At 39.6% G+C, this 26,065-nt stretch overlaps 5 protein-coding genes across 5 annotated transcripts in view; all 5 read left to right on the forward strand.

The window, feature by feature from the left end:
• The window catches only part of LOC311091540 (claudin-4-like), a 31,389-nt gene extending 5,556 nt beyond the window's left edge, over positions 1-25,833 (forward strand). The window contains exon 2 of the mRNA XM_084127498.1: positions 24,503-25,833. Within this exon, the coding sequence (XP_083983624.1) occupies positions 24,511-25,143 (633 nt within the window). The 5' untranslated portion in view covers positions 24,503-24,510 and the 3' untranslated portion in view covers positions 25,144-25,833. The remainder of the gene's footprint in view (positions 1-24,502) is intronic.
• On the forward strand, positions 725-2,197 carry cldnf (claudin f). The gene has a single exon (XM_084127593.1). The coding sequence runs from the start codon at positions 773-775 to the stop codon at positions 1,514-1,516; it is 744 nt and encodes a 247-aa protein (XP_083983719.1). The 5' UTR covers positions 725-772; the 3' UTR covers positions 1,517-2,197.
• LOC311091602 (claudin-4-like) lies at positions 2,594-3,968 on the forward strand. Its single transcript, XM_084127594.1, has one exon. It carries the CDS (start codon positions 2,660-2,662, stop codon positions 3,290-3,292), a length of 633 nt encoding a protein of 210 aa, XP_083983720.1. The 5' UTR covers positions 2,594-2,659; the 3' UTR covers positions 3,293-3,968.
• LOC311091603 (claudin-4-like) lies at positions 7,173-8,540 on the forward strand. Its single transcript, XM_084127595.1, has one exon. It carries the CDS (start codon positions 7,233-7,235, stop codon positions 7,863-7,865), a length of 633 nt encoding a protein of 210 aa, XP_083983721.1. The 5' UTR covers positions 7,173-7,232; the 3' UTR covers positions 7,866-8,540.
• LOC311091604 (claudin-4-like) lies at positions 15,282-16,347 on the forward strand (the record flags this gene model as incomplete). The annotated part of the gene is made up of 1 exon (XM_084127596.1): positions 15,282-16,347. One exon carries the CDS (start codon positions 15,282-15,284, stop codon positions 15,912-15,914), a length of 633 nt encoding a protein of 210 aa, XP_083983722.1. The 3' UTR covers positions 15,915-16,347.
• Positions 25,834-26,065: the final 232 nt, after the last annotated feature.

Consider the following 26,065-nt stretch of genomic DNA (forward strand, 5'->3'; position numbering starts at 1 on the left):
TATTTCTCTCTTGGCTCTGTGTAACTAGCATATGGATGTATGCACTGGACTCTTTAATATACAATATTTTCATGTTTCACATTCATTGGAGTGTCATTGCTCTTTGAAACAGTTGTAACTGCATATTATTAGTGAGATTCTAATTTTCAGTGATGGAAAGTCAAGGCTTGGTATGAGTTAGGCCATTAGTCTATTAGTCCAAATTATAGACATTCTGTTAAGATCCTTTAAAAGGCACTTAAAATAAGTCTTGTGCTATAACTTTGTAACCCAAAATAAAGTGTAAACATTCCAAAAACTAGCGGTTACCTTGTCGGTAAAACACTGCTTTAGCTCAAGACTTTTTTTAAAAAGTAGTTCATTTATGCTACTGAATGTAATACTGTGATAATGTACAGTTTTTACAGCATTTCACATCTTTCAAATATAAATTTAATGTCAAATCTTGTTTTAAACACTATTTGTTCATTTGTAATTAATTTCCACTCATCTGAGAGAATCTTCAAATCTTTGACTTATCTTTGACACAAGAGAGACAAGGTTTTGAAAGCATCTACTGTACCAACAGCAGATCTGAATGCGTCTTCACGGAATGGCTGCATATTTTAAGAATCTTGCTTTGGAATCTTGTTCAGCAGGATTAAAACAAACAGCTCTGCAAGACTCCTCCCAAATGAGGATCTGTGTCAAACAGGCCATCACTTCCTGCTTGTTTCTCAGATGCTCATGGATTACGACCAGACCAACAGCTGCTTTTGATTGTGACAACACCATGGGAAGGATTGCTAAAGAAGTTTCTGGCCAGACCCTGTGCTTCATTGGTTTTGTTGGTATATGTGTCTGTTGTGGCATCCCATTGTGGCGTGTCACTTCGTACATTGGTGCCAACATTACCACAGCCCAGATTGTCTGGGACGGCTTGTGGATGAACTGTGTAATGCAGAGCACTGGACAGATGCAGTGTAAAATCCAAGACTCAATAATGACTCTGACCCAGGACTTGCAAGCGGCACGTGCACTGATCATCATCGCAATAGTGATCGGCGCCATTGGAATGATACTGACGTTTGTGGGTGGCCAGTGCAGTAGCTGTCTGAAGAAGGAGTCCTCCATGGCTAAAGTGCTGATTCTGGGTGGCATCCTCTGCATTGTAGCTGCAGTCGCCTGTCTTATACCGGTCTGCTGGTCGGCAGCTGTCACCATCTCAGATTTCCAGAATGTTCTCACAATCGCGACACAAAAGAGGGAGCTTGGGGCATCCATATACATTGGTTGGGGCGCCTCAGCATGTCTTCTGTTTGGAGGGATCATTCTGTGTACTTCCTGTCCACCGAGAGAAGATATGTATCCAAATTACCCAGGCATGTACCCCTACCAAGGACCTATGTATGGGCCTCCTGGAGCTTACATGCCTGCCAACACATATGCACCTAGTGTAGCATATACTGGAAGTTATGTTCCTAACAAACCTTATCCAGCCCCAGGTTACACAACTGTTCCGGGACAATATCTTTAGCTAATGGAACATTTCTTTGACTGACACCTTCTAAAACTGTGCTCCTCAACTTTTTTGAATGCAACTTGTACTTACTTTCAGTGTTTGATTTAATTAAAATGTATATATCCAACAACAAATCTAATTAGCGACTTGTTTGCAATGTCACAAGGCTTGTTTGCAAGGCTTGTTTGCTAGCCTGTGAATGATGATTTGGAAAAACTTGTTTGTCCACTTTCTCCACTCATTCCAGTTGTTCTAGAGGTAGAGATTTTGTAATGCTAAATGGCATATGAATACATGTATGTTTCAACACAGAAGGTAAAATTTGTGAGTACTGTTGTGTTGTTCACTTTCTGTAAATCAAGCATTTTCTGATGTTTTTTTTTTTTTTTTTTTTAAGAATCTATAAATCTGATTGCGTCTCCACAGGGGAATATTTGTACAATAAATATAGCTTTGGATTTTTATAAATGATCTTGTCAATAAATGTATTTCTGAAATATTACAAATGATGTTATATTGTCATTTCTACATGTATCCTTTGTTAGTTGATTAATTGAATCTTGAGCAATAAACCTTTTTTGCTCATCTGCCAACTAGTTAAAAATGAGAAAATATGCGTTGATGTAATTGTATTGCGAATTCTACTTGGAAAGTACCAGGGATTCTGGCACGAAACAGGAAATAAACGCATATGGACAGTGTAGCATTGGTTTAGTTTTTAACGGTAGTGAGAAAATAAAGCTAACCAAAATATAATGTCAAAAAGCCTTTAATTCATCAAAACGGTCATCAAAACACTTTTAAGCTCTATTTTTAGCTTCATATGTTTTTGTTTTGAGTTTCAACAAGACTTATGGTTAACACCTACCCAATCCTTTCGGTTGATGACTTGGCTCATTTGTATTCGTGACATGGCCATTGTTCAGTTCCTTGCCGATGCGCATCTCATCGAAACTAGCCACAGTATCAACATTCCCTTCTGAGGAATCTGGTCAGACTTGAAAATGTACCTTAACCTGGTTTCAGGTCCATCCAACTTAGACTCCTCCCTTCGTCTGATAAAATCTTAAAACTCTGAAGGGAGGAACAGAAGTCATTTCTACGATAAAGAGAGGAGCGAACACTTTCAAGCCAACGAAGCCAAGCAAACGAGAAAAAATGGTGTCTATGTGTCGACAGATCCTGGGCATGTCCCTAGCGATTATTGGTTTCATCGGAGCTATTGTGATTTGTGCCCTTCCTATGTGGAAGGTGTCAGCATTCATTGGAGCCAATATTGTGACTGCACAGAACATCTGGGAAGGCTTGTGGATGAACTGTGTGGTACAAAGCACAGGACAAATGCAGTGCAAAATCTACGACTCCCTCTTGGCCTTACCTCGGGACTTGCAGGCTGCTCGGGCACTTGTGGTCGTCGCCATCATTGTGTGCGTCTTTGGGATCATCCTGGGAATTGTTGGTGGAAAATGTACCAGCTTTGTCGAGAGTGAAAGCTCAAAGGTGAAAGTGGCTATTGCTAGTGGTGTAATCTTCATCATCGCTGGAGTGCTGGTTCTGGTCCCCGTCTGTTGGTCAGCTAACACCATCGTCAGGGATTTCTACAACCCCATTCTCACAGATGGCCAAAGAAGGGAGATGGGACCTTCTCTCTATATTGGATGGGGTGTAGCTGCACTGCTGATCCTGGGAGGAGGTATAATGTGTAGCTCCTGCCCACCTAAGGAGGAGAACAACTACGGCATCAAGTACTCTCAGCCACGGTCCGTTGCCACCAGCAAAGCCTACGTCTGAAAGAGATCAAGCACACAAAGACTTTTTACTGGCAAAGACTCTTTTTTCCCCGTAAAACCTCTTTATTCCCAGCTGTGGATATTTTTTTTTTCCCTTGGAGAAACAGCAGAAGAACAGTGTCTGATATGACATATAATTTATATACTGAGGTTTTGTGCTGTGGTTATACAGATTACTGAAAGAGGAAATGTGCATGTATGATGTGATGAGAGGAATCCAACTCAGGGAAGAAACGATCTGTTTTTCATAAATAAGCCATTCTGGCAATTTATGTTTAATATGACAATAGTAATATTTTTATTAATCAGAAAATTAAAGATATCTTACTGTTAATAAAATACAATGTCTAAGGTTTTATAAAATGTGTGTTAACCTTATCAAGTTTTTTTTTTAGTTACATAAATTAGCATTTTTTTGCACAAAGATGTCTTGATCATTCAATTTGTCTTATTATTTTGTTATTAAAATAAATGGTTCTGTAAAACAACGTATTGATACTGTATTGACATTATTTCATAATAATACTTTGACAATATATTCTCACAAATTATATTATTTGCAAAAATCTCCTGTAAAACAGTTTGAGCAATTTTGCTGTAAAAAAAATTCGTAATTTTGCTGTGAAAGAAAACAATAAACAACATGTTCAGTCTGTTTCCACTTCACTGGAAGAGATGAAGCAAAATGCATTGTTTCTTACATAACATGAACTCAATGAAAAATCTATTTTTATTGGGTGAATAGATATAATGATATTCTATCACTTTGCTGTGCACCAGGCATTTGCACCAGCAAATCAGCAAGCGGTCTTAATAAGCTGTTGGAACAGTGCATTTATTAGGGCCCAAGCCCTGAAAGGGTGAAGGCCCTATTGTTTTCGTAAGGATTTTTTTTTTCATTTTTTTTTTTTCATTTTTTTTTTTTTTGCCTTTTTGCAACTTTTGGGGCCCTTAACATGCTCAAAAACTCTTGAAACTTTGCACACAGGTCAGAACCCGCGGCCATCAGGGCCGGACTGAAGCTGGTACCCGGGTGTGGCAGGGGGGCTCGACAGCACCCCCTGGAATGGGGTCCGAAATCTTGGTCCATATATCAAACACGTTTGCATGTAATAATATGAAACTCAGTACACATATAGATCTCATCGGGCCGAACAACTTTCGTGCTCTAAGTTTTACAAAAGCCCAAACAGGAAGTCGGTTATTATACGTTGTTTGGAAAACGCATACAATGGAATGTGAAATACTCCTCCTAGGGAATTAATCCGATCGCCACCAAACTCGGTGTGAATGAAGTCAAGACATTGAGGATGAATTCTTGCGAACGGATTTTTGATATCTCGAACGGTTTGGCCGTGGTGAGGAAACAAATTTATGGCGAATAATGGGACACAGGAAGTGTGTTATAACGTCTGCATACATTGACTGATCTTGATGAAACTTCCGCAGTGTGTTCGTTGTAAGAGGCCGATCACATGGATGTGACTATTGTGAGTCAAAGTTATAGCGCCACCAACTGGCTGCAGGAAGTTTGTCACTTTCAAAATGCTTTGAAGTCACTCTCTTATTTTTACCCGATTTGCTTCAAAATGTATGTGTATAATGTAAACACACGGCAGATGTAGACCTGTGGAAGGATTATTGATATCTTAGATACTGTTGCCGTGGCAACGCATCAAACTTTAATATTCTTTTCGGATGCTTTTGAGACTCTTAGCATGCTTCAAATTGGATAAAACTCGACAGACACATAACACTTATTAGCCAGTAGACATGTGAAAAGTTTCATAAACGGGCGTGGCAGGGGGGCTCAACAGCGCCCCCTTGAACGGGGTCTGAAAACTTGGTCCATATATCAAACACGCTTGCATGAATTAATATGAAACTCGGTACACATATAGATCTCATCGGGCCGAACAACTTTCCCTGGTCAAGTTTTACGCCAGCCCAACAGGAAGTCAGCTATTATGGGTTGTTTGAAAAATGCATGCTGTGGAATTTGATGTCCTCTTCCTAGAGAATTCATCCAATCGCCTCCAAACTCTGTCCGCATGAAGTCAAGACATTGAGGATGCTAAATTGCGGACTGATTTTTGATATCTCGAACGGTTTGGTCGTGGTGAGGAAACGAATTTATGGCGAGAAAAGAGAAACACGAAGTGGTATAACTTCTGCACACTAGGGGTGTGCAAAGCAGCCGGTATTTGTATCTGTATTTGTATTTGTTGAGAGGGGAAAAGTATTTGTATTTGTATTTGTATTCGAGTAAAATTCAAAATAGGTGTAAAAATCAATTTTTTTTGCGTTACACTTCTAATTTACGTTATAGTGTAAGTATTCTTTAATTATATCCATTATAATAATTATGGATATGCAATATTGGTTGATGTTTTTCCATAAATCCAGCAATGAACATGTAACAAGGAACGTCATTGAAAAGAAAATAACATAACAGCCATTACCTAAGTTAACGTTACTCTGTCAACAGCCTATTGTCTAAATTACCGAGCTAACAGAGCTACTAGTGTTGTCATGGTACCAAAATTTCAGTATTCGGTACCAATACCAGTGAAAATCCACGGTTCTCGGTAACAATTTCGGTACCAAATCTTAATTTAGATTAAATTTACATATATTAAAGTGTATATCACGGTTACAAAGATGGAAACTGTAGTATTAAAAACACTTTACAATAAGATTCCATTTGTTAGATAACATTAGATAAAATGACCTAACAATAAACAATAGTTAGGCTATATACTGTCGCAATTATTCTCCTTGGGGTTACATTGTTAAAATCAAAAGTTAACATTATTTATGTTAACATTATTTAATGCACAATGAATGAAGTGAACAAACATGACCAATCAAGTATTTGTATTAAATAACATTCACAAACATTAATTAATGTTGTAAAAATATATTGTTCACTCAATGTGTTGATGTTAGATAACGCATTAAGTAACGTTAATGAATGGTATCTTATTGTAGTGTTACCAAACTATACAGGAGATAAAACGTGTTTTATTTGGCTTGACTGTACTTTTATTTAATCCAAAACTGCATTCATATTTAATTTTAAAAGAGCTTTTTAAACCTGCTAAGAGTTATCCAGCCAAGAATAAGCCTAGAACTGCTTTTCTGACAGACTGATATTAATGACATAATGACTGCTTTTTATTTCATTTCTCATCTCCATAAATATATCTAAAGTTAATGCAAGGGCTAGAAATCAATTAATTCTTTGCTGATACTTCCTCGTCATCATGGAGAGCGCAGTTCGCACCGCTTTCTCCTTTCCACAAGCGCTTGCCCTCCCGTGGCGTCTGTCGTTGCTATGTTGCTTGCCGCGCGCCTACATTTGAAATCTGCACGCGCAAAAAACGCGCTATGTGAACTACCCCTTATGACAACGTGACATTAGCCTAATCCAAAATATTTCCATATGTGGCTCTTTCCTCCTTTCTTATCAACAAGTGGATTTACAGCCACCACATCAGCAGGCCGCCGGTCGCCATGTCTCATGAGGAAACGCAGCTTTTTGATATAAAGTTTTTCTTGTTCCCGAATACAAATATTTTTAAAGTATTTGTTCGAAATAAGTATTCGTAAAAAACACATTATTTGTGCCTTTCCGAATACCGTATTCGGGTTCGGCTCCACCCCTACTGCACACATTAACTGATCTTGATGAAACTTCAGCAGTGTGTGCGTGGTAAGAGGCCGATCAGATGGATGTAACTATTGTATCAACATTCCCTTCTGAGGAATCTGGTCAGACTTGAAAATTTACCTTAACCTGGTTTCAGGTCCATCCAACTTAGACTCCTCCCTTCGTCTGAGAAAATCTTAAAACTCTGAAGGGAGGAACAGAAGTCATTTCTACGATAAAGAGAGGAGCGAACACTTTCAAGCCAACGAAGCCAAGCAAACGAGAAAAAATGGTGTCTATGTGTCGACAGATCCTGGGCATGTCCCTAGCGATTATTGGTTTCATCGGAGCTATTGTGATTTGTGCCCTTCCTATGTGGAAGGTGTCAGCATTCATTGGAGCCAATATTGTGACTGCACAGAACATCTGGGAAGGCTTGTGGATGAACTGTGTGGTACAAAGCACAGGACAAATGCAGTGCAAAATCTACGACTCCCTCTTGGCCTTACCTCAGGACTTGCAGGCTGCTCGGGCACTTGTGGTCGTCGCCATCATTGTGTGCGTCTTTGGGATCATCCTGGGAATTGTTGGTGGAAAATGTACCAGCTTTGTCGAGAGTGAAAGCTCAAAGGTGAAAGTGGCTATTGCTAGTGGTGTAGTCTTCATCATCGCTGGAGTGCTGGTTCTGGTCCCCGTCTGTTGGTCAGCTAACACCATCGTCAGGGATTTCTACAACCCCATTCTCACAGATGGCCAAAGAAGGGAGATGGGACCTTCTCTCTATATTGGATGGGGTGTAGCTGCACTGCTGATCCTGGGAGGAGGTATAATGTGTAGCTCCTGCCCACCTAAGGAGGAGAACAACTACGGCATCAAGTACTCTCAGCCACGGTCCGTTGCCACCAGCAAAGCCTACGTCTGAAAGAGATCAAGCACACAAAGACTTTTTACTGGCAAAGACTCTTTTTCCCCGTAAAACCTCTTTATTCCCAGCTGTGGATATTTTTTTTTTTCCCTTGGAGAAACAGCAGAAGAACAGTGTCTGATATGACATATAATTTATATACTGAGGTTTTGTGCTGTGGTTATACAGATTACTGAAAGAGGAAATGTGCATGTATGATGTGATGAGAGGAATCCAACTCAGGGAAGAAACAATCTGTTTTTCATAAATAAGCCATTCTGGCAATTTATGTTTAATATGACAATAGTAATATTTTTATTAATCAGAAAATTAAAGATATCTTACTGTTAATAAAATACAATGTCTAAGGTTTTATAAAATGTGTGTTAACCTTATCAAGTTTTTTTTTTAGTTACATAAATTAGCATTTTTTTGCACAAAGATGTCTTGATCATTAAATTTGTCTTATTATTTTGTTATTAAAATAAATGGTTCTGTAAAACAACTTATTGATACTGTATTGACATTATTTCATAATAATACTTTGACAATATATTCTCACGAATTATATTATTTGCAAAAATCTCCTGTAAAACAGTTTGAGCAATTTTGCTGTAAAAAAAAATCGTAATTTTGCTGTGAAAGAAAACAATAAACAACATGTTCAGTCTGTTTCCACTTCACTGGAAGAGATGAAGCAAAATGCATTGTTTCTTACATAACATGAACTCAATGAAAAATCTATTTTTATTGGGTGAATAGATATAATGATATTCTATCACTTTGCTGTGCACCAGGCATTTGCACCAGCAAATCAGCAAGCGGTCTTAATAAGCTGTTGCAACAGTGCATTTATTAGGGCCCAAGCCCTGAAAGGGCGAAGGCCCTATTGTTTTCGTAAGGATTTTTTTTTTCATTTTTTTTTTTCATTATTTTTTTTTTGCCTTTTTGCAACTTTTGGGGCCCTTAACATGCTCAAAAACTCTTGAAACTTTGCACACAGGTCAGAACCCGCGGCCATCAGGGCCGGACTGAAGCTGGTACCCGGGTGTGGCAGGGGGGCTCGACAGCACCCCCTGGAATGGGGTCCGAAATCTTGGTCCATATATCAAACACGCTTGCATGTAATAATATGAAACTCAGTACACATATAGATCTCATCGGGCCAAACAACTTTCGTGCTCTAAGTTTTACAAAAGCCCAACAGGAAGTCGGTTATTATACGTTGTTTGGAAAATGCATACAATGGAATGTGAAATACTCCTCCTAGGGAATTCATCCGATCGCCATCAAACTCGGTGTGAATGAAGTCAAGACATTGAGGATGAATTCTTGCGAACGGATTTTTGATATCTCGAACGGTTTGGCCGTGGTGAGGAAACAAATTTATGGCGAATAATGGGACACAGGAAGTGTGTTATAACGTCTGCATACATTGACTGATCTTGATGAAACTTCCGCAGTGTGTTCGTTGTAAGAGGCCGATCACATGGATGTGACTATTGTGAGTCAAAGTTATAGCGCCACCAACTGGCTGCAGGAAGTTTGTCACTTTCAAAATGCTTTGAAGTCACTCTCTTATTTTTACCCGATTTGCTTCAAAATTTATGTGTATAATGTAAACACACGGCAGATGTAGACCTGTGGAAGGATTATTGATATCTTAGATACTGTTGCCGTGGCAACGCATCAAACTTTAATATTCTTTTCGGATGCTTTTGAGACTCTTAGCATGCTTCAAATTGAATGAAACTCGACAGACACATAACACTTATTAGCCAGTAGACATGTGAAAAGTTTCATAAACGGGCGTGGCAGGGGGGCTCAACAGCGCCCCCTTGAACGGGGTCTGAAAACTTGGTCCATATATCAAACACGCTTGCATGAATTAATATGAAACTCGGTACACATATAGATCTCATCGGGCCGAACAACTTTCCCTGGTCAAGTTTTACACCAGCCCAACAGGAAGTCAGCTATTATGGGTTGTTTGAAAAATGCATGCTGTGGAATTTGATGTCCTCTTCCTAGAGAATTCATCCAATCGCCTCCAAACTCTGCCCGCATGAAGTCAAGACATTGAGGATGCTAAATTGCGGACTGATTTTTGATATCTCGAACGGTTTGGTCGTGGTGAGGAAACGAATTTATGGCGAGAAAAGAGAAACACGAAGTGGTATAACTTCTGCACACATTAACTGATCTTGATGAAACTTCAGCAGTGTGTGCGTGGTAAGAGGCCGATCAGATGGATGTAACTATTGTGAGTCAAAGTTATAGCGCCACCAACTGGTAGCAGGAAGTGTGTCACTTTCAAAATGCTTTTGACAAAAGTGAGGGGGTTAATTTTATGTACAGTCACAAAAATCAGTACACATATTGGTCTCATCGAGCCGGACAATTTTCTAATTTTCAGTAATTAGCTCCGAGCAACAGGAAGTCAGATATTTTGGTTTGTATTTTGGTTTCAGATATTATAATGTATATATATATATATTTTTGTTATATATATATATATATATATATATATATATAAATATAGCTGCATGCAGCGATGGAGGGCCCAAGCCGGTGACACCGCCACCCCGGTGGCTTTAGTGTAACTAAAGGCACCAGGATGGCGGTGCCACCGGCTTGGGCCCGCAATCGCTGCTCGCAGCTATATTTAGAATTGTGTTTTGAAACATTATTATTTTATGGAAATAATAGAGCTATGTTAACACTTTAACATGATTAGGGCCTGAGCACAGAAGGTGAAGGACATAGAGCCCTGAACCAGAGGCACTAAAGCCTTACAGTTTTTGGCATATTTTTTCACTATTATTATAATATATTTTTTGAGGCCTTTGCCATGCATGAAACTTTGCAGACACATCAGACCTGCGAAAAATGTAAAAGTTATGTAATGCTTGGACTTTGGCGTGGTCGAGTGCAGGCTGTCGTCAGGATGAAGTTTCTCCAATGTGCACGAAATTTGGTATGGTTATTGATGACATTATATAGGACAGTGTTCACTTGGTTTTATCTGACTCAAGTCAGCCATCTTGGATGGAATGTGGGATTTTACATTTTCCCACACTGTTTTGATGGTCTTACCATGGCTAAAATATCAGTTAACAGATACATTTGTCTCAGCACATCTTTTGTTTTGATACTGCAATTCAGGAGACCCATGCCTCATTGGCTCCACAGCGCCCCCTAGTTCGAAATTGCATTTTGGTCCCTTTGGAATATGCAAGAATTAGTACCAAACTAAACAAAAAACTAAACTTGTAGAACATTTTAGCAATTCTTTGGTCATTTGTTTATGTGAAGCCAGTGGACTCCATAGTGCCCCATAACATTTCCAAATTTATTTATCGCTGTGGTTGCCACAGATTTTGTCTGATATTCACGAATTTTGGTAGGGAAATTAGCTCCTTTCACACAAACAGTCTTTTTTTTTTTTAAATTAGATTTATGTCTGGCGTTTTTGCCTTCTACTTGGATAGGATAGTAGCTAGACAGGAAGTGAGGTGGAAAAGAGAGAGGGGGTACGGAATCGGGAAAGGTCCACGAAACAGGACTCGAACTCTGGTCGCCCGAAGCATAACGGCGCTATATGTCGGCGCACTTGCCCACAAGGCTATCGGCGCCGACTACACAAACAGTCTTTACTGGTTAATTACCAGTAAGAGATCATGTGTGAACAGGACCTTTTCAAAAATACTGGTAAATTGGTTACAGCAATTTACCAGTAAGGAAAGTTGTAACATTACCAGTAAATTACAGGTAATGTGCACTGTGTGAACACGGAATGAGGATTTCCGGTATGATCACGTATGAGGTCAGAATGCGCTGATTTAAGAAGTCTGCTTTGGGCCAATTGTCACCTTTGTCACCTTTATTTATATAAAGCTTTTTACAATACAGATTGTTTCAAAGCATCTTTACAGTGATAACAGGAAAATAATGCAACACAGTTTGTTTCTGCTGTACAGCAGATCTAGAAGAAAGAAGTTTCATAGTCCAGCTTAAGTAACTTCAGTGATGGTTCATTTCTGTTGTAAAAAAGTTATTAATTTAGTTAATTTATATCTATAGCCGCTCTGGAGAAAACAATGATGTCATCGTCCAACTCAGTTCAGTTCTTATATTAACGGTGTCAATGCAGGCAGATTAATAATATTGTTGAATATTAAGTGTCCCTAACTAAGCAAGCCAAAAGCCAAAGGCGACAGTGGCAAGGAACCAAAACTCCATCAGTGACAGAATGGAGAAAAAACCTTGGGAGAAACCAGACTCAGTCAGTCGCTCAGTTTTCCTCTGGCCAACGAACAAACAGTGTATGATTATGATTCAGGCAGCATTATAGGTCAGAAGTCAGATTGGATCAGAAATTGGATCAGATATCAGTTGGATACTATTATGCACGTCTCGTGTTTTTAAGAGCAAAAATGCGCCCTGTTTGATCATCCCCTTATGCCTTTCACTGAGATGTCAAAAAATGTTGTCAAATTGAACAGATAGTGAAACTAAAGCACTTCTCCTCATGCGGGCGGATGAATACAATGGCGTGACGTTTAAAGATCACTTCCAATGACTGACATCCCAGAATTTACCAGTATTTTGGAGCTTATGTGTGAATGGCCTCTTACCGGTAAAAAGCCAGAACACCATTGCTTGCGTGAGCAGCATATTTGTGTATTTACCGGTAAAGTCATTCTGGTATAATTTACCAGGATTGCTGTGTGAAAGGGGTTATTGCCCTCAATCAATCAATCAATCATTTATTTATAGAGCACATTTAAGACACAACCGAAGTTGACCAAAGTACTTTACAAGGAATAAAAGAGACACAAAAATAAAACCAATATACATACATAAATACCAGACAAGACAAAAAACACTCAATAGAATAAAAGAAAAATCCAGGAAGACAAACTACAGAGTGTTAAAAGCCAAGGTGAATAAATGAGTATTGAGCTGAGATTTAAAAGTACAGATAGATAGAGCATGCCTAATAGAAGGAGGAAGGCTGTTCCACAGCTTCGGCCCAGCAGCGGCAAAAGCGCGATCACCATGTTTTTTAAGTTTTACTTTAGGGACTGTAAGACGGCCAAGGTCAGAGGATCTCAGGTTTCTGGATGGAGTGTACGGAGTCAGAAGATCCGTTAAGCATTGAGGTGCCAAATTATTCAGAGTTTTATAGACAAATAATAAAATTTTAAACTCAGTCCTATACTTTACCGGAAGCCAGTGCAGAGACATTAAGATAGGTGTTATGTGGTCGTACGACTGCTGTCACATAACATTGTCCTCAACATTACAACTGGCAGAGGGAAGTAGGACATTTGTAACAATTGTTTTCAATTTCCCTTTTTCCTCTTTCACTAAATTGCTTCAGATGTTTGTATAATAATGGCAAAAAAGTACAGATTTCAAATTCTTAAGGGATTTTTGATCTCTTAAATACTGTTGCCATGGCAACACATCAAACATTTGTATCCTTTTTATGTTTAATCATTTCTTTTTAGGGTACTTGCCGTGCTTTAATTTACATGATCTTTTGCACACTTGTCAAAGTCATCTCCTATTACGGCTAAGCAAAGGTTCACTCATGGACATGTAGAGGGGGCTCTATAGCGCCACCTAGAAATGGGCATGTTCAGGGAACTCTGTAGCAAATACCAGATCTCATCAAGCCGGACAAATTTCACACCACAGACATTAGCTCCAAAACAGGGAGTCAGACATTTTTTTTTTAATGACATACTGTGGCGTTTTAAATACTCCTCCTGGGGGATTCTTGTGACTGACATAGGTAAAATCATGCCAAGACATTGAAGACTCTAAATTGGAATAGGATTTTTGATATCTTGAAAGCATGATGGGGAGAAGCAGGGAACGGCTCCTGCCCACCTAAGGAGGAGGAAAACTACGGCGTCAAGTACTCTCAGCCACGGTCCATTGGCTCCTCCGAACCTGGAGGAGCCGTTCACCAGGCGGCGGAGGAGTGTCGAGCCGTCCCCCGAGGGCTATCCAGCGCCACCGCCAGGCACCGCGGAGAAGATCACCCAGCTGGTGGAGGCAGTGCGTTTTGGGAAGCGGACCAAGATTTTTTTTTTCTTCTTTCCTGTCTCCACTCTCTTGCTCCTCATGCTTCTATATCCTTTTCTCTCGCCTCATCTATCCATACCCCCAGGTGCTGGGGCCGCCGTGCCTGGTCCCCCCAAAGGAGGTGGGGGTGGGGGGTAGAGCACAGTCCCGGGAGTACCCCCCAGCCTGCATGGGGCGATGGGGGTATGTGGCGAGCAGGCCGAGGCCGAGGGCCGTGAGAGAATGGCGCATGGCCGGTGGCGTGATTGATAATGAGCGACACCTACGTAACGCACCGGTCTCGTATCTCTCATGGAGGAGCTATGAGAGCATAAAAGGAGGAGCGACGACCGTGAAGGACGAGAGAGGTCAGGCCTGGATTTTATGTTGTGTTTTGTTGTATGTGACAGCAGTCGTCCGAGAGGGGCTGCTGTTTTACTTTCATTTTTGTATTGGTTTATTTTATTATTAAAGTTGTTAAATATTCGCCGGTTCCCGCATCCTTCTTCCCATAACAACGAACTTCATTACAATTACAAATTAAACACCCACACAAGCTTATTCTAAATTAAAAAAAGATTCAGTCACCTATAACCCTTTTACATGAATGAGCACAGCTTCTGCTCTTCCACCAGAATGGTTTGCTTTCACGAATAACGAACTGAAGCCTGACACAAACCGGCCCCGACTTACGAAATGAATGGTGATGTAACACTGCTATGTGTTGTTTACTTACCTAATGTGTTAGTATAACCAGTTAAAAAATATACAGTGTGCATCCTGGTTAAGAGGCGCTGATGCCAAGCCCCCTTTTACCCAGTTGTACAGTTTGCCCTGGCTATTGTTTGTAATACAGTGCGAGGGCCCTTCTTCCCCTGTGACGGGGGGACCCCTCGCTGGTTTTGTTTTTGTGAGATTGAACTGACTGCCTAAAACTAAAATTATACTGCTCAGTGGAGAAGGAGCAAATACTGATGGATATAAATCATTTTATAATATTAGCCATGAAGCTAAATCTTGTTTATTACATTTCCAAATTCACAATTTGTTTATTAAATAAAATGAGTGTAAAAGCACTAGATCACTAAATCACTATAAAGGCTTATGGTTGATATATGTGGTTGTTGGGTTATCCTCATTGATGCGTGTCACATAGAAATGAACTGTGTCCCACATTTCCTGCTGTGGAATCTAGTCAGGTTTAACCTGGTTTTAGGTCCATTCAACCTGGACTCCTCCCTTTGGAGAAAATATTAAAGGTTTGAACATTCTGAAGGTAAGGGACATAAGTAATTTCTTGGATTAAGAGAGGAGCAAACACTTTCAAGCCAACAAAGCCAAGCAAACAAGAGAAAAATGGTGTCTATGTGTCGACAAAGCCTGGGCATTTGCTTAGGCATGATTGGTTTCATAGGAGCTATTGTGATTTGTGCACTTCCTATGTGGAAGGTGACAGCATTCATTGGAGCCAATATTGTGACTGCACAGGTTTTCTGGGAAGGCTTGTGGATGAACTGTGTGGTACAAAGCACAGGACAAATGCAGTGCAAAATCTATGACTCTCTCTTGGCCTTACCTCAGGACTTGCAGGCTGCTCGGGCACTTGTGATCGTCGCCATTATTGTGTGCATCTTTGGGATCATCCTGGGAATTGTTGGTGGAAAATGTACCAGCTTTGTCGAGGATGAAAGCACAAAGGTGAAAGTGGCTATTGCTAGTGGTGTAATCTTCATCATCGCTGGAGTGCTGGTTCTGGTCCCCGTCTGTTGGTCAGCTAACACCATCGTCAGGGATTTCTACAACCCCTTGCTCACAGATGCCCAAAGAAGGGAGATGGGACCTTCTATCTATATTGGATGGGGTGCAGCTGCACTGCTGATCCTGGGAGGAGGTATACTGTGTAGCTCCTGCCCACCTAAGGAGGAGGAAAACTACGGCGTCAAGTACTCTCAGCCACGGTCCATTGCCACCAGCAAAGCCTACGTCTGAAAGAGATCAAGCACACAAAGACCTTAAAACCTCTTTATCCCCAGCTGTGGATATTTTTTCCAAGGAGAAACAGCAGAAGAACAGTGTCTGATATGACATATAGTTTATATACTGAGGTTTTGTGCTGTGGTTATACAGATCACTGAAAGAGGAAATTGTGCATGTATAATGTGATGAGAGGAATCCAACTCAGGGAAGCAATCTGTTTTTCATAGACAAGCCATTCTTGCTATTTATGTTTAATATGACAATAAGAATAGTTTTATTAATCAGAAAATTAAATATATCTAACTGTTAAAAAACAATGTCTATGGTTTTATAAAAATGTGCATTAATCTTCTTATCAAGTTTTATTTTTTGGGTTACATAGATTAGCTTTTTTTGCACAATGATCATTAAATTTGTCTTATTATTTTGTTATTAAAATAAATGGTTCTGTAAAACAACTTATTGCATTGACCATTTCATAATAATAGTTTGACAATAATGAATATTCTCACATCAAAGAAAACATAACAGATCAGATCATGCTGGCCTCTGACATGGTGACTAAACTGATGAAAAACTCAGCAGAGATGTTGATCTCCTGTAAAACAGTTTGTGCAATTTCGATGTAAAATTTTTTTACTGTAAAAGAAAACAATAAACAACTATCAGGCATGTTCAATCTGTTTCTGCTTCATTCATTACATAACATGAACTCAATGAAAAATCTATTTTTTTATTGGGTGAATAGATATGATATTCTATCACTTTGTTGTGCATCAGGCATTTAGACCAGCAAATCAGCAAGCGGTCTTAATAAACTGTTGGAACAGTGCATTTATTACAATTGTGTTTTGAAACATTATTATTTTATAACAATAACTTTAATGTGATCATTATCATATGTGATAATATGATAATTTTGTAATATTAGCCAGTAAGCTAAAAACACATTTTTTTTATTAAATAAAATGAGTGTAAAAGCACTAGATCAATAAATCCCTAAAAGGGCTTGTGGTTGATATCCAAAGGTTTTTCGGTTGATGACTTGGTTCATTTGTATTTGAACCAAGTCATCAACCGATAGTTCCTCGTTGATGCACATCTCACAGAAACTAGCTGTATCCACATTCCCTGCTGTGGAATCTGGGCAGGTTTAACCAGGTTTCAGGTCCATCTGACTTGGACCGCTCCCATCTGAGAAAAACTTAAAACAGGTTAGTCATTTGTACAATTAACAGAGGAGCAAACACTTCCAAGAAAACAAAGCCAAACAAACAGAATAAATAAATAAAAATGGTGTCTATGTTTTGACTTATCCTAGCCATGTCCCTAGCCATTATTGGTGTCTGGGGAGCTATGATTTGTGCCCTTATATATGGAAGGCGACAGCAGTAATTGGAGCCAGTATTGTGACTGTGACCATCTGGGAGGGCTTGTGGATGGACTGTGTGATACAAAGTGCAGGACAAATGCAATGTATTCACTCTTGGACTTGCAGGCTGCTTGGGCACTTGTGTTGCTTGCATTTATGCTGGGACGTGTAGGTTGTGGGGCGACACGTAAAATTTAAACTATTAGGCTACAAGAAAATGTATGTTTTGAGTTGGTTCCAGAGGGACCAAGTAATAGTTTTGCAAGTCACAAGTAAGTCTTGGTCAGTTAACACCATCAGGGATTTCTACAATCCCTTGCTCGCAGATACCCAAAGGCACGCCACAGGCATGTTCAGTCTGTTTGCACTTCAATCAAAGAAATTTGGTCAAAATTAGACCTACTAAGCAAAAATCATTGTTTCTTTCATAACATTAACTAAATTAAAAAACTATTTTTAAAAGGCTGAATCACTTTGTTGTGCACCACACTGTTAGACCTTACCAGGCTTTTTTACAGTTTCACGAGTTCACACTTACATATAATTAGATGGCGTAAAGCTTTATGTGTATTTGGCGTGCTGTCCAGGGGGAAGGCTCCGGGCTCGGAATTTGGCCCAAACCTCTTTTAACAGTTTATTACTGTTTAAAATATATTTTGTGGATGTGCAATTTAATCTTGCACCTTTTACCCTTTCAACCCCACAGGAACATACTGTAGTGTCCACACTACAAAGAGTAGAAGTAACACTGAAGCAGTGTTGCAGTGAGATAATTAAGTGAATATGTAAGTGATTATTGAGCATTAGGCTATGTTTACACGGAAACGATCTGAAGAGAAAACGCAAAAGTGGCGTTGCGTTATCACTTTTTATTCTGCGTTTAGATGAGCGTTATGGGGGGGAAATCTGCGTGCATATGGTGACGCAAAAGTGTGTGAAATTCGATGTAGTATGCACTCCAGGCAGCTAGGTGGCAATGTGAAGCACTGCCACACAACAACACCAAGTCCGCGCGCCTGCGTACAACCTTCCTTCTACTTCTCTCCCTAGCAGACATTTGCGTTTTTACCCTTTAGACGGGAACGCGACGGTGGAGCGTTTTTAAGATTTCCACTCTGGAGGGTAGTTTCACTTTTTCGCGTTTTTAAGCCCCAAAACGTCATCGCCGTCTAAACGAAAGGCACATCTGATAAAATATTTTTACGTTTTCACCCACGAGTGTTCTCGTGTAAACAGGGCCTTAGTGATGAACACCTGGGGCCCTATTTTAACGATCTGAAACGCGAAATGCAAGTAACTTTGTGGGCGGGTCTCAGGCGCTGTTGCTATTATATCAGCGGGATAAATGACTCTTGCGCCCGACGCAAATCTAAAATGGGTTGGCGTGAAGTAGCTACATTACTCATAGGTGTGGTTTGGGCGTAACGTGAAATAAACCTATCAGAGCGTCATCTCACATTCCCTTTAAGAGCAGGCGCGCTTGTTCCACGGCGGATTGCTATAATAACGGCGGATTTGCCAAGCGCACGCCAGGAGCGGTTCACAGCCGAGGAGAACGACGTTCTTGTCAGGGCCGTAAAACACAGAGAAGTTACATTGGGAATGGAGAAACCCACCCAAATTAGCTTTGGTTAAACAGGCGTATAAAAATTTGGGTAAATGTGTAAACTAGATTTATGCCTATTTTTTCACATCTTCATGGACACAACAATGATTTCCCTCATGTATTAATATTTTTCCTTGTAATAATGTATGGTTTTCTAAAAATGAGAACTGCTGCGTCTGTGTGTAGATGAGATAAGCAAAGTGCATGCGCGTTGTGCACACACTACATTGATTATGGCCAAGCATGCGCCCTTAAAATAGCATATGAATAACATGCGCAACGCGCCACTGACTTTAGACTAGGTTTTTCTTGGTCTGTGGCGGAATTGTTTTCTAAACCTGCAAAATAGCACCAGGGAACGTTTGCGCCGGAACACGCCTCCTCTTTGCGCTGAACCTCCCCCGGGAGCGCAAATGCATTTCCTAGTTTACCGACGTGCGTCTGTGCACTCTCCACTAGTCCACTCTGCGCGGGTGCAAAATAGGAATGATACATGCGTCGGTGTACAAAGTCAATTGCGCTGGGTGCAAGATAGGGCCCCTGCTGTTAACAATCAGAATCACTAAAGGAGAGAGGAAGAAGAACAGAAAAAAGAGACACAACAACTACAACTGACTTCCAGCCATTTCACATTATTATACTTATTACTAACCAGTTTGACTTTATTTCTGTTACACATCTACAGAATCTCGTATTTAGAATTAACAGTGGTTTAGAAATTGATATTTTATTGAAAATGGTTGGTTTGGATTACCATTATGGTGATCAGTGTTTACTTAATTGGGCTCTTGACCCTTGTCATTTTAAAACCATTTTTTCTTGTGCCGCTTTAAATTATTTTGCAAGCCACATTTAAGGCAACAAAAAAAATTTGATGATGATCAGTGAATGCTGATTGTTATGCATTGATGATGACATAACCAGAAGTTCAAAATGTGTTTATACTCTGTATGATTGTAAAAATAACTGATTACTGAACGAAAGCTATAGATTCACATAGCAACTATCATCCATAAATATAAAATTAAAATACACAGAACAGGATCCGACAAGTTCATGATGGTTGATTATGGCATCATCGCAACTCAGCCAAAAACACCTGATCAAATTCCTCTTGGCTTTTTCTTGCCATGACATCCGTGCTGTTTAAACACACAGTTACAGCAGCCAGAAAAAAAAAAATGTTAAAAGGTCAAGGGCCAAGAGCCCTTAATGGTGACTAAAAACTTTATTATTTTCAATAAAACATCTAAACCTCTGTTAAATCTCAACAAGGACTTCTTATACAAGCATGAAACAAACTGGTTTGTAATCTGGAAGTCAGTGTAGTTCTAGTGTTTCTGCTTATGTCTTCTCTTTTTTCTATTCTTGTTTCTCTGTCCTTCAGTGATTCTGCTTGTCAGGTGTTCATCAGTGTCTGAATAAACTCACTTATTTTCATTCACTATCTCAAGTGGACTATATTAGTGAACTAATTTAGGGAATAGTGAATGAGGGTATAGGGTTTGATTTGGGACACTTTGAGGCTACTTTCTTGAAAATGACAAATATTACCCAGAATGCACTGTTTTCTATGGTATATTACTGTATTAATTGAAAATAGTATGTTACTCTCAGAATTTTGCCATTTTTTTACACCAAGGTTTTACAGTGCTGGCATTTGCGTCAGCAAATCAGCCGTTCAAACAGTACATTTATTAGAATTGCAATAATACAGCTACTTTAACACTTTAGCATATGATTTTATTTGTTTTTTGTAAGATTGAATTTACTGCCAAAAATAAAATGATGCTGTTCAGTGGAGAAAGAGCACCCAGTGGTGGATGGAAATAATTTCGAAATATTAGCCAGCAAGCTACTTTACTAAATAAAATGAGTGTAAAATCACTAGATCTATTTTATTTTTTATCTGTAACCATCCATGAATACAAGTTGACTCAGCTCTTATAGGCAAGGCAATGGCCATGTTTACATGCCGAACAATATTATGTTATTAATTTGGTCAAATACTGATTATGGATCTAGGCCATAGTAGTATAAACAGGTTGCTATGGAAAATGTGTTGTTGATGGACCCTTTTGAGACCTCTGTGTCCAGGGCATGCTAACATCGTAATGCATCCCTGAGATTCATGTGCATACATTTCAGTAAATTAGCTCATTTCAAGAAATGAGGTTTGGCACAGCAAAAAGTTGTTTTTCTGAAGCTTTGGTTTCATGTCCTCCCAAACTGGTTAGACAACTAGCAATGGTATTTGTCTGAATATTAACAACAGGATGTGGGTGACGTTACTTTTTGAAAATATTTCTGTCTTAATATTAAGTACTAAATTTCAAATGGATTAATCGAATGGATAAAGCAACATTGAGTTCTGTAGCAAAGCTTTCTTAATTAACATGAGGCTTCTAAACATGTTTATTCAAACAAGATAATTATTCCTTCCTTATAGGAAGTGAAAAAAGGAACGTAAACCGATCTTATATATTTAAAACCCTTTATTGTCACAACCTCACAAGCCAGCTAGTTTGTGCCGATTCACATTTGGAATAGCATGTTTTTTTTCCCTCCTTGAACCCAGCGTGTTTACCTCCTCCATACTGGTCTAGTTTTTGGAAAGCAAATCCCCCAAAAAACCCAGAAGGTGATATTGAGAGGGCATCCAGTTACTGGGTCGCATCCTGGCCCTGTTTGATTGGACTGGAGTAATAATTCTGTGTGACCAATGTGTAGAGTTACAGCCTTCATTGGTACCAACATTGTGACCTCTCAGATTGTCTGGGAGGGAATCTGGATGAGCTGTCAAGTCAAGTCACCTTTATTTATATAGAACTTTTTACAATACAGGTTGTTTCAAAGCAGCTTTACAGAGATAACAGGAAAATAATGCAACAGAGTTTGTTTCAGCTCTACAGCAGATCTAGAAGAAATAAGAGTCACAGTCCAGCTTAAGTAAGTTCAGTGTCATTTTTGTTTTGAAGATTTATTAATTTAGTTCATTTTTCTATAGAAAGTAGAAAACAGTAGAAAACCGTGATGTCATCGTCCAGCTCAGTTCAGTTCTCATATAACGGTGTCAATGCAGGTAGATCAGTAATATTGTTGAATATTAAGTGTGCCCAAGTGTGCCTAAGCAAGCCAAAAGCCAAAGGCGACAGTGGCAAGGAACCAAAACTCCATCAGTGACAGAATGGAGAAAAAAACCTTGGGAGAAACCAGACTCAGTCGCTCAGTTCTCCTCTGGCCAACGAACGAACAGTGTATGATTATGATTCAGGCAGCATTATAGGTCAGATTGGATCAGAACAATCAGAATATTATCCAGGTCCATCTGGTTGAAGATCGGAGTCACGCCGGTATGGAGACGGGTTTGTTGAGGATCAGTGCCGATGGCTGTCGTGTCGATGAGGCCTTTGATGAGAGTCTAGCTTACACAATCTCTGCTTTTGCCAAGTAAGACATGTTCCTGGATCAACATATTTTGTTGATCCTGGAATAACATTCCTGTCCCAAATTTTGTCCATACCCTGTCCCTACCCCTAAACCTAAACCTACCCATAACTTTTCCCTAAAATCAGAGGGAAATGATAGGTGAATAACACTGATGTCGAAGCACCTCACCCTGGTTCTAAGCCTAAACTTGACATAAACTGTAAACTTGTCCCTCAAATCTGATTGGTTGATTGGAAAGTTGTTCCAGGATCAACAAAGATGTTGATCCAGGAACATGTGGTACTTGGTGAAATCACGTTCACCATGCGTTGTGGTCGTGTCCAGGCGCAGGTCCACCATCTGGTCTGAACACGGCCCGGATCTGGCTGATTACAGTAAACCTCGGAATAAACAGAAAGATTAATATTAGTGTACTTGCCATTCTTCTTATGATGTAACAAGTAAATCATGTGTTATAGGATAGGAAGTGTTCCCGGTTCCGGCTGACCTAATCTATGCAGCCCAACAATCATTTAACTGATTTAAATAATAGAAATGTATAATGTTCTATGTGTATTCCAGGTTAAAGAGACGAGTCTGCTTCTCGAACAATGTTAGGAAGACTGTTCCAGAGTTTAGATGCTAATAGGAAAAGGATCTCCTGCAGTTGATTTTGATATTCTAGGTATTATCAACAGGCCAGAATTTTGATATCGCAATAGACGTGAAGGACTATAATGCGTTAAGAGTTCGCTCAGGTACTGGGGAGCTAAATCATTTAGTGCTTTGTAAGTAGTCAGCTGTGTGGTGGAGAGTACCAGACAGATGCAGTGTAAAGTCTATGACTCCATGCTGGCACTGAGCCCTGATCTGCAGGCTGATCGTGTCCATCGAGGTTGGTGTCGTTGGGTTGAGATGAGGGCTTCATTCGACCACTCAGCATCTGTCATATATAATCCTGTAAGGATGGTAAAGCCATCTAGTGGGCATGATGCTCTTCCCGGCCACACAGTGCCAGTCCCATAGTCTCCAACTCCTCCCAAGACCTACACACAGTTTCATTAGAAAGATATAGTTGTATATTCTGTAGTGTATTTTGACACGACAAAATGGTGTAGGTGAAATTCTTGGAGCACTTTTAACTGTTGAATTCTCTTGTGCAAAATCACTTGTTTTTCACTGATTATGTGCAGTTTTATATGAAGTAAACATTGTTGGCTAAATTGTTCCTGGCTTTTGTTCTCATTCTGTTTTTTGTGCATGCCAGAAGAACATACTTTACACAACACTAGGAAAACCTGCTGTTCAGGAACACCCACTAGTTTCCACTAGTCAATCGAACATACCACATGTTCTCTGAGAACAAGATGATGCATAGCTATTGTTTTTGTTCTGCTTGACAAACTGTAAAATACAGCTTCTAAGGGATATAAATAAGTTCATTGTCATTTTTACTGTGGGTTAAGTAATTATGAAAAGTTGATTTGTATTTCACTTGCATTGTGTGTTTCTTCATCTTCTGAGAGACACTGAACAAAGAATAATAAATCTGAATTAGCAATTTGACTTAAGTGCTTTTTATTGTGACACATTTGAATTCAAGTTAATATAAACTGAGTTCAGGAGTTTCAGTTAAATAGAAAACCAGTTCTCCCACAACCTTTCATACAGGGCTCATATTGCATGGTTCTCAGGCTAACGTACACAAACATCCTGAGTTTCCTTACAATGAGAACTTTTCACAGAGTCACTGTGTTATTTCAGATAACCACTACAGGGAAATGCCAGGTTTTCTCTTACGTAAAACCCATACATATTCTTTTATATCCAAACACGTGCATTACATTCTTAGAAATGTAAACAAGTGATGTCAAAGACAGAGATAAAAGTATGACATCCATCACTAAACCATGCAGCTCTCTGTTGAGAAATATATTTCTCGGTTAGTATCGGTTTCATTCAAACTCCAAACACAACTGTCTGAGTTGGGCAAGTTCACTTCAGCGCCACCGTTGCTCACCTGTATTTTGAAATCTACTGCCCCCTAGTGAGAGAAAATCATTCATACGCTACTTTATTAGATCTGCAACCAAATCACATCTGTTTCATTATTAAAATATTTATGTTACAGAAACACTGATAAAAGCAAGAATTAAAGGTTGTCTCTGTTTGTCTGTTTTATGTCGTCCCCAGCCCCCTCCATGGCTCTGCAGGTTTTGGGAATCACTCTTTCAATGATTGGCTTTGCAGGAACCATCATCATCTGTGCTCTGCCCATGTGGAAGGTAACCGCCTTTATCGGCACAAACATCGTGGTGGCGCAGGTCTTCTGGGAAGGATTGTGGATGACGTGCGTGTACGAGCGCATTGGGCAGATGCAGTGTAAACTGTACGATGCCCTGCTGGATTTGGATCCTTCCCTACAGGCATCGCGTGGGCTAATGGTGACCGCCATGGCTTTGGCCTGCTTGGCTTTCCTCATTTTTCTGGTTGGGGCTGATTGCACCAACTGCCTAAGTAACCCACGCGCCAAAGCACGGATTGTGGTGGTATCTGGGATTACCTTTATGCTTTCTGGACTGACTACTGTGGTGCCTGTGTCCTGGACAGCCGACTCCATTATAAGAGACTTCCATAATCCCATAGTGCATGAAGCACTGAAGAGAGAGATGGGGGCAGCCCTGTATGTGGGCTGGGTGACAGCGGGCTTTCTGTTCGTTGGTGGAGCCGTTCTCTGCACCAGCTGCCCACCAGAGCGGGACAACTATTCACCTAGATACACCTTAACTAAATCTGACACCCACAGTGGCTACGCCATACAGAACTACGTCTGATATACAGCACATGCCACTGAGTAAAGCGGACACACTGGTCAAATGCAAAAGCGATACGTCATAATGTACAGGTGTTAAACGAAACACTTCATCAGATCCTAAAGAATTGCTAATTAAGAAAAGTGGGATTTTTAAGTGATTAAACATGATTTTCATGTTTCTTCTTCTGTAAAAAAAGAGAAAAGTTACATTCAAAACATTAGATGGCACATTTCAGCATGTGTGTTTGAATATTTTGTGAGTGAGTATGTGTGTTCAGGTTTTATCTATACTGTACATTACGAGATCCAGAATAGTAGAATAGGAGTAAAACAATAGAAATCAAAGGAGAGTCCTTATGTAGATACACAAACAAATGTGTTTCTTTGTGAAAGAGATAGAGAGAGAGAGAGAGAGAGAGAGAGAGAGAGAGAGAGAGAGAGAGAGAGAGAGAGAGAGAGAAAGACTACTGTGGTTAATCATATATTTTCTTTTTTGTAAGGACTGAAACAAATAATAAGGTTGTGCTAAAAATAACCCCTATCTGTCACACTGACCCATTGGGCTGTAAACTGTCTGTCATGCTCTATTTTTATCCATCAGTAAATAATTAATGAACAATAACAATGGAGTAAATTTAATTAACAATATCCTATGAATTATTCTATTGAACTAAAGTGTATCTCAATAAAGTTTTCACTGTGAAATATTTTATTGTGTAATGTCTATGCCTTATTTATCGCAGTGCAATATGACACTACACTTTGCTTGTCACTTTCTGTTTTATTGCACATAATGCTTTTATTGTATTGTGTTGTATATTGTATTGGCATCTGGAGGTTGCTTCACCAGAGTTTCATTGTACATGTACAGTGACAATAAAGATCTTAATAAAGATCTTAATCCAAACTTAAAACATAACCACTTTCCAACATTATCAACA

The sequence above is a fragment of the Abramis brama genome (genome assembly GCF_963993115.1).
Source record: "Abramis brama genome assembly, chromosome: 10".
Lineage (NCBI taxonomy): Eukaryota > Metazoa > Chordata > Actinopteri > Cypriniformes > Leuciscidae > Abramis > Abramis brama.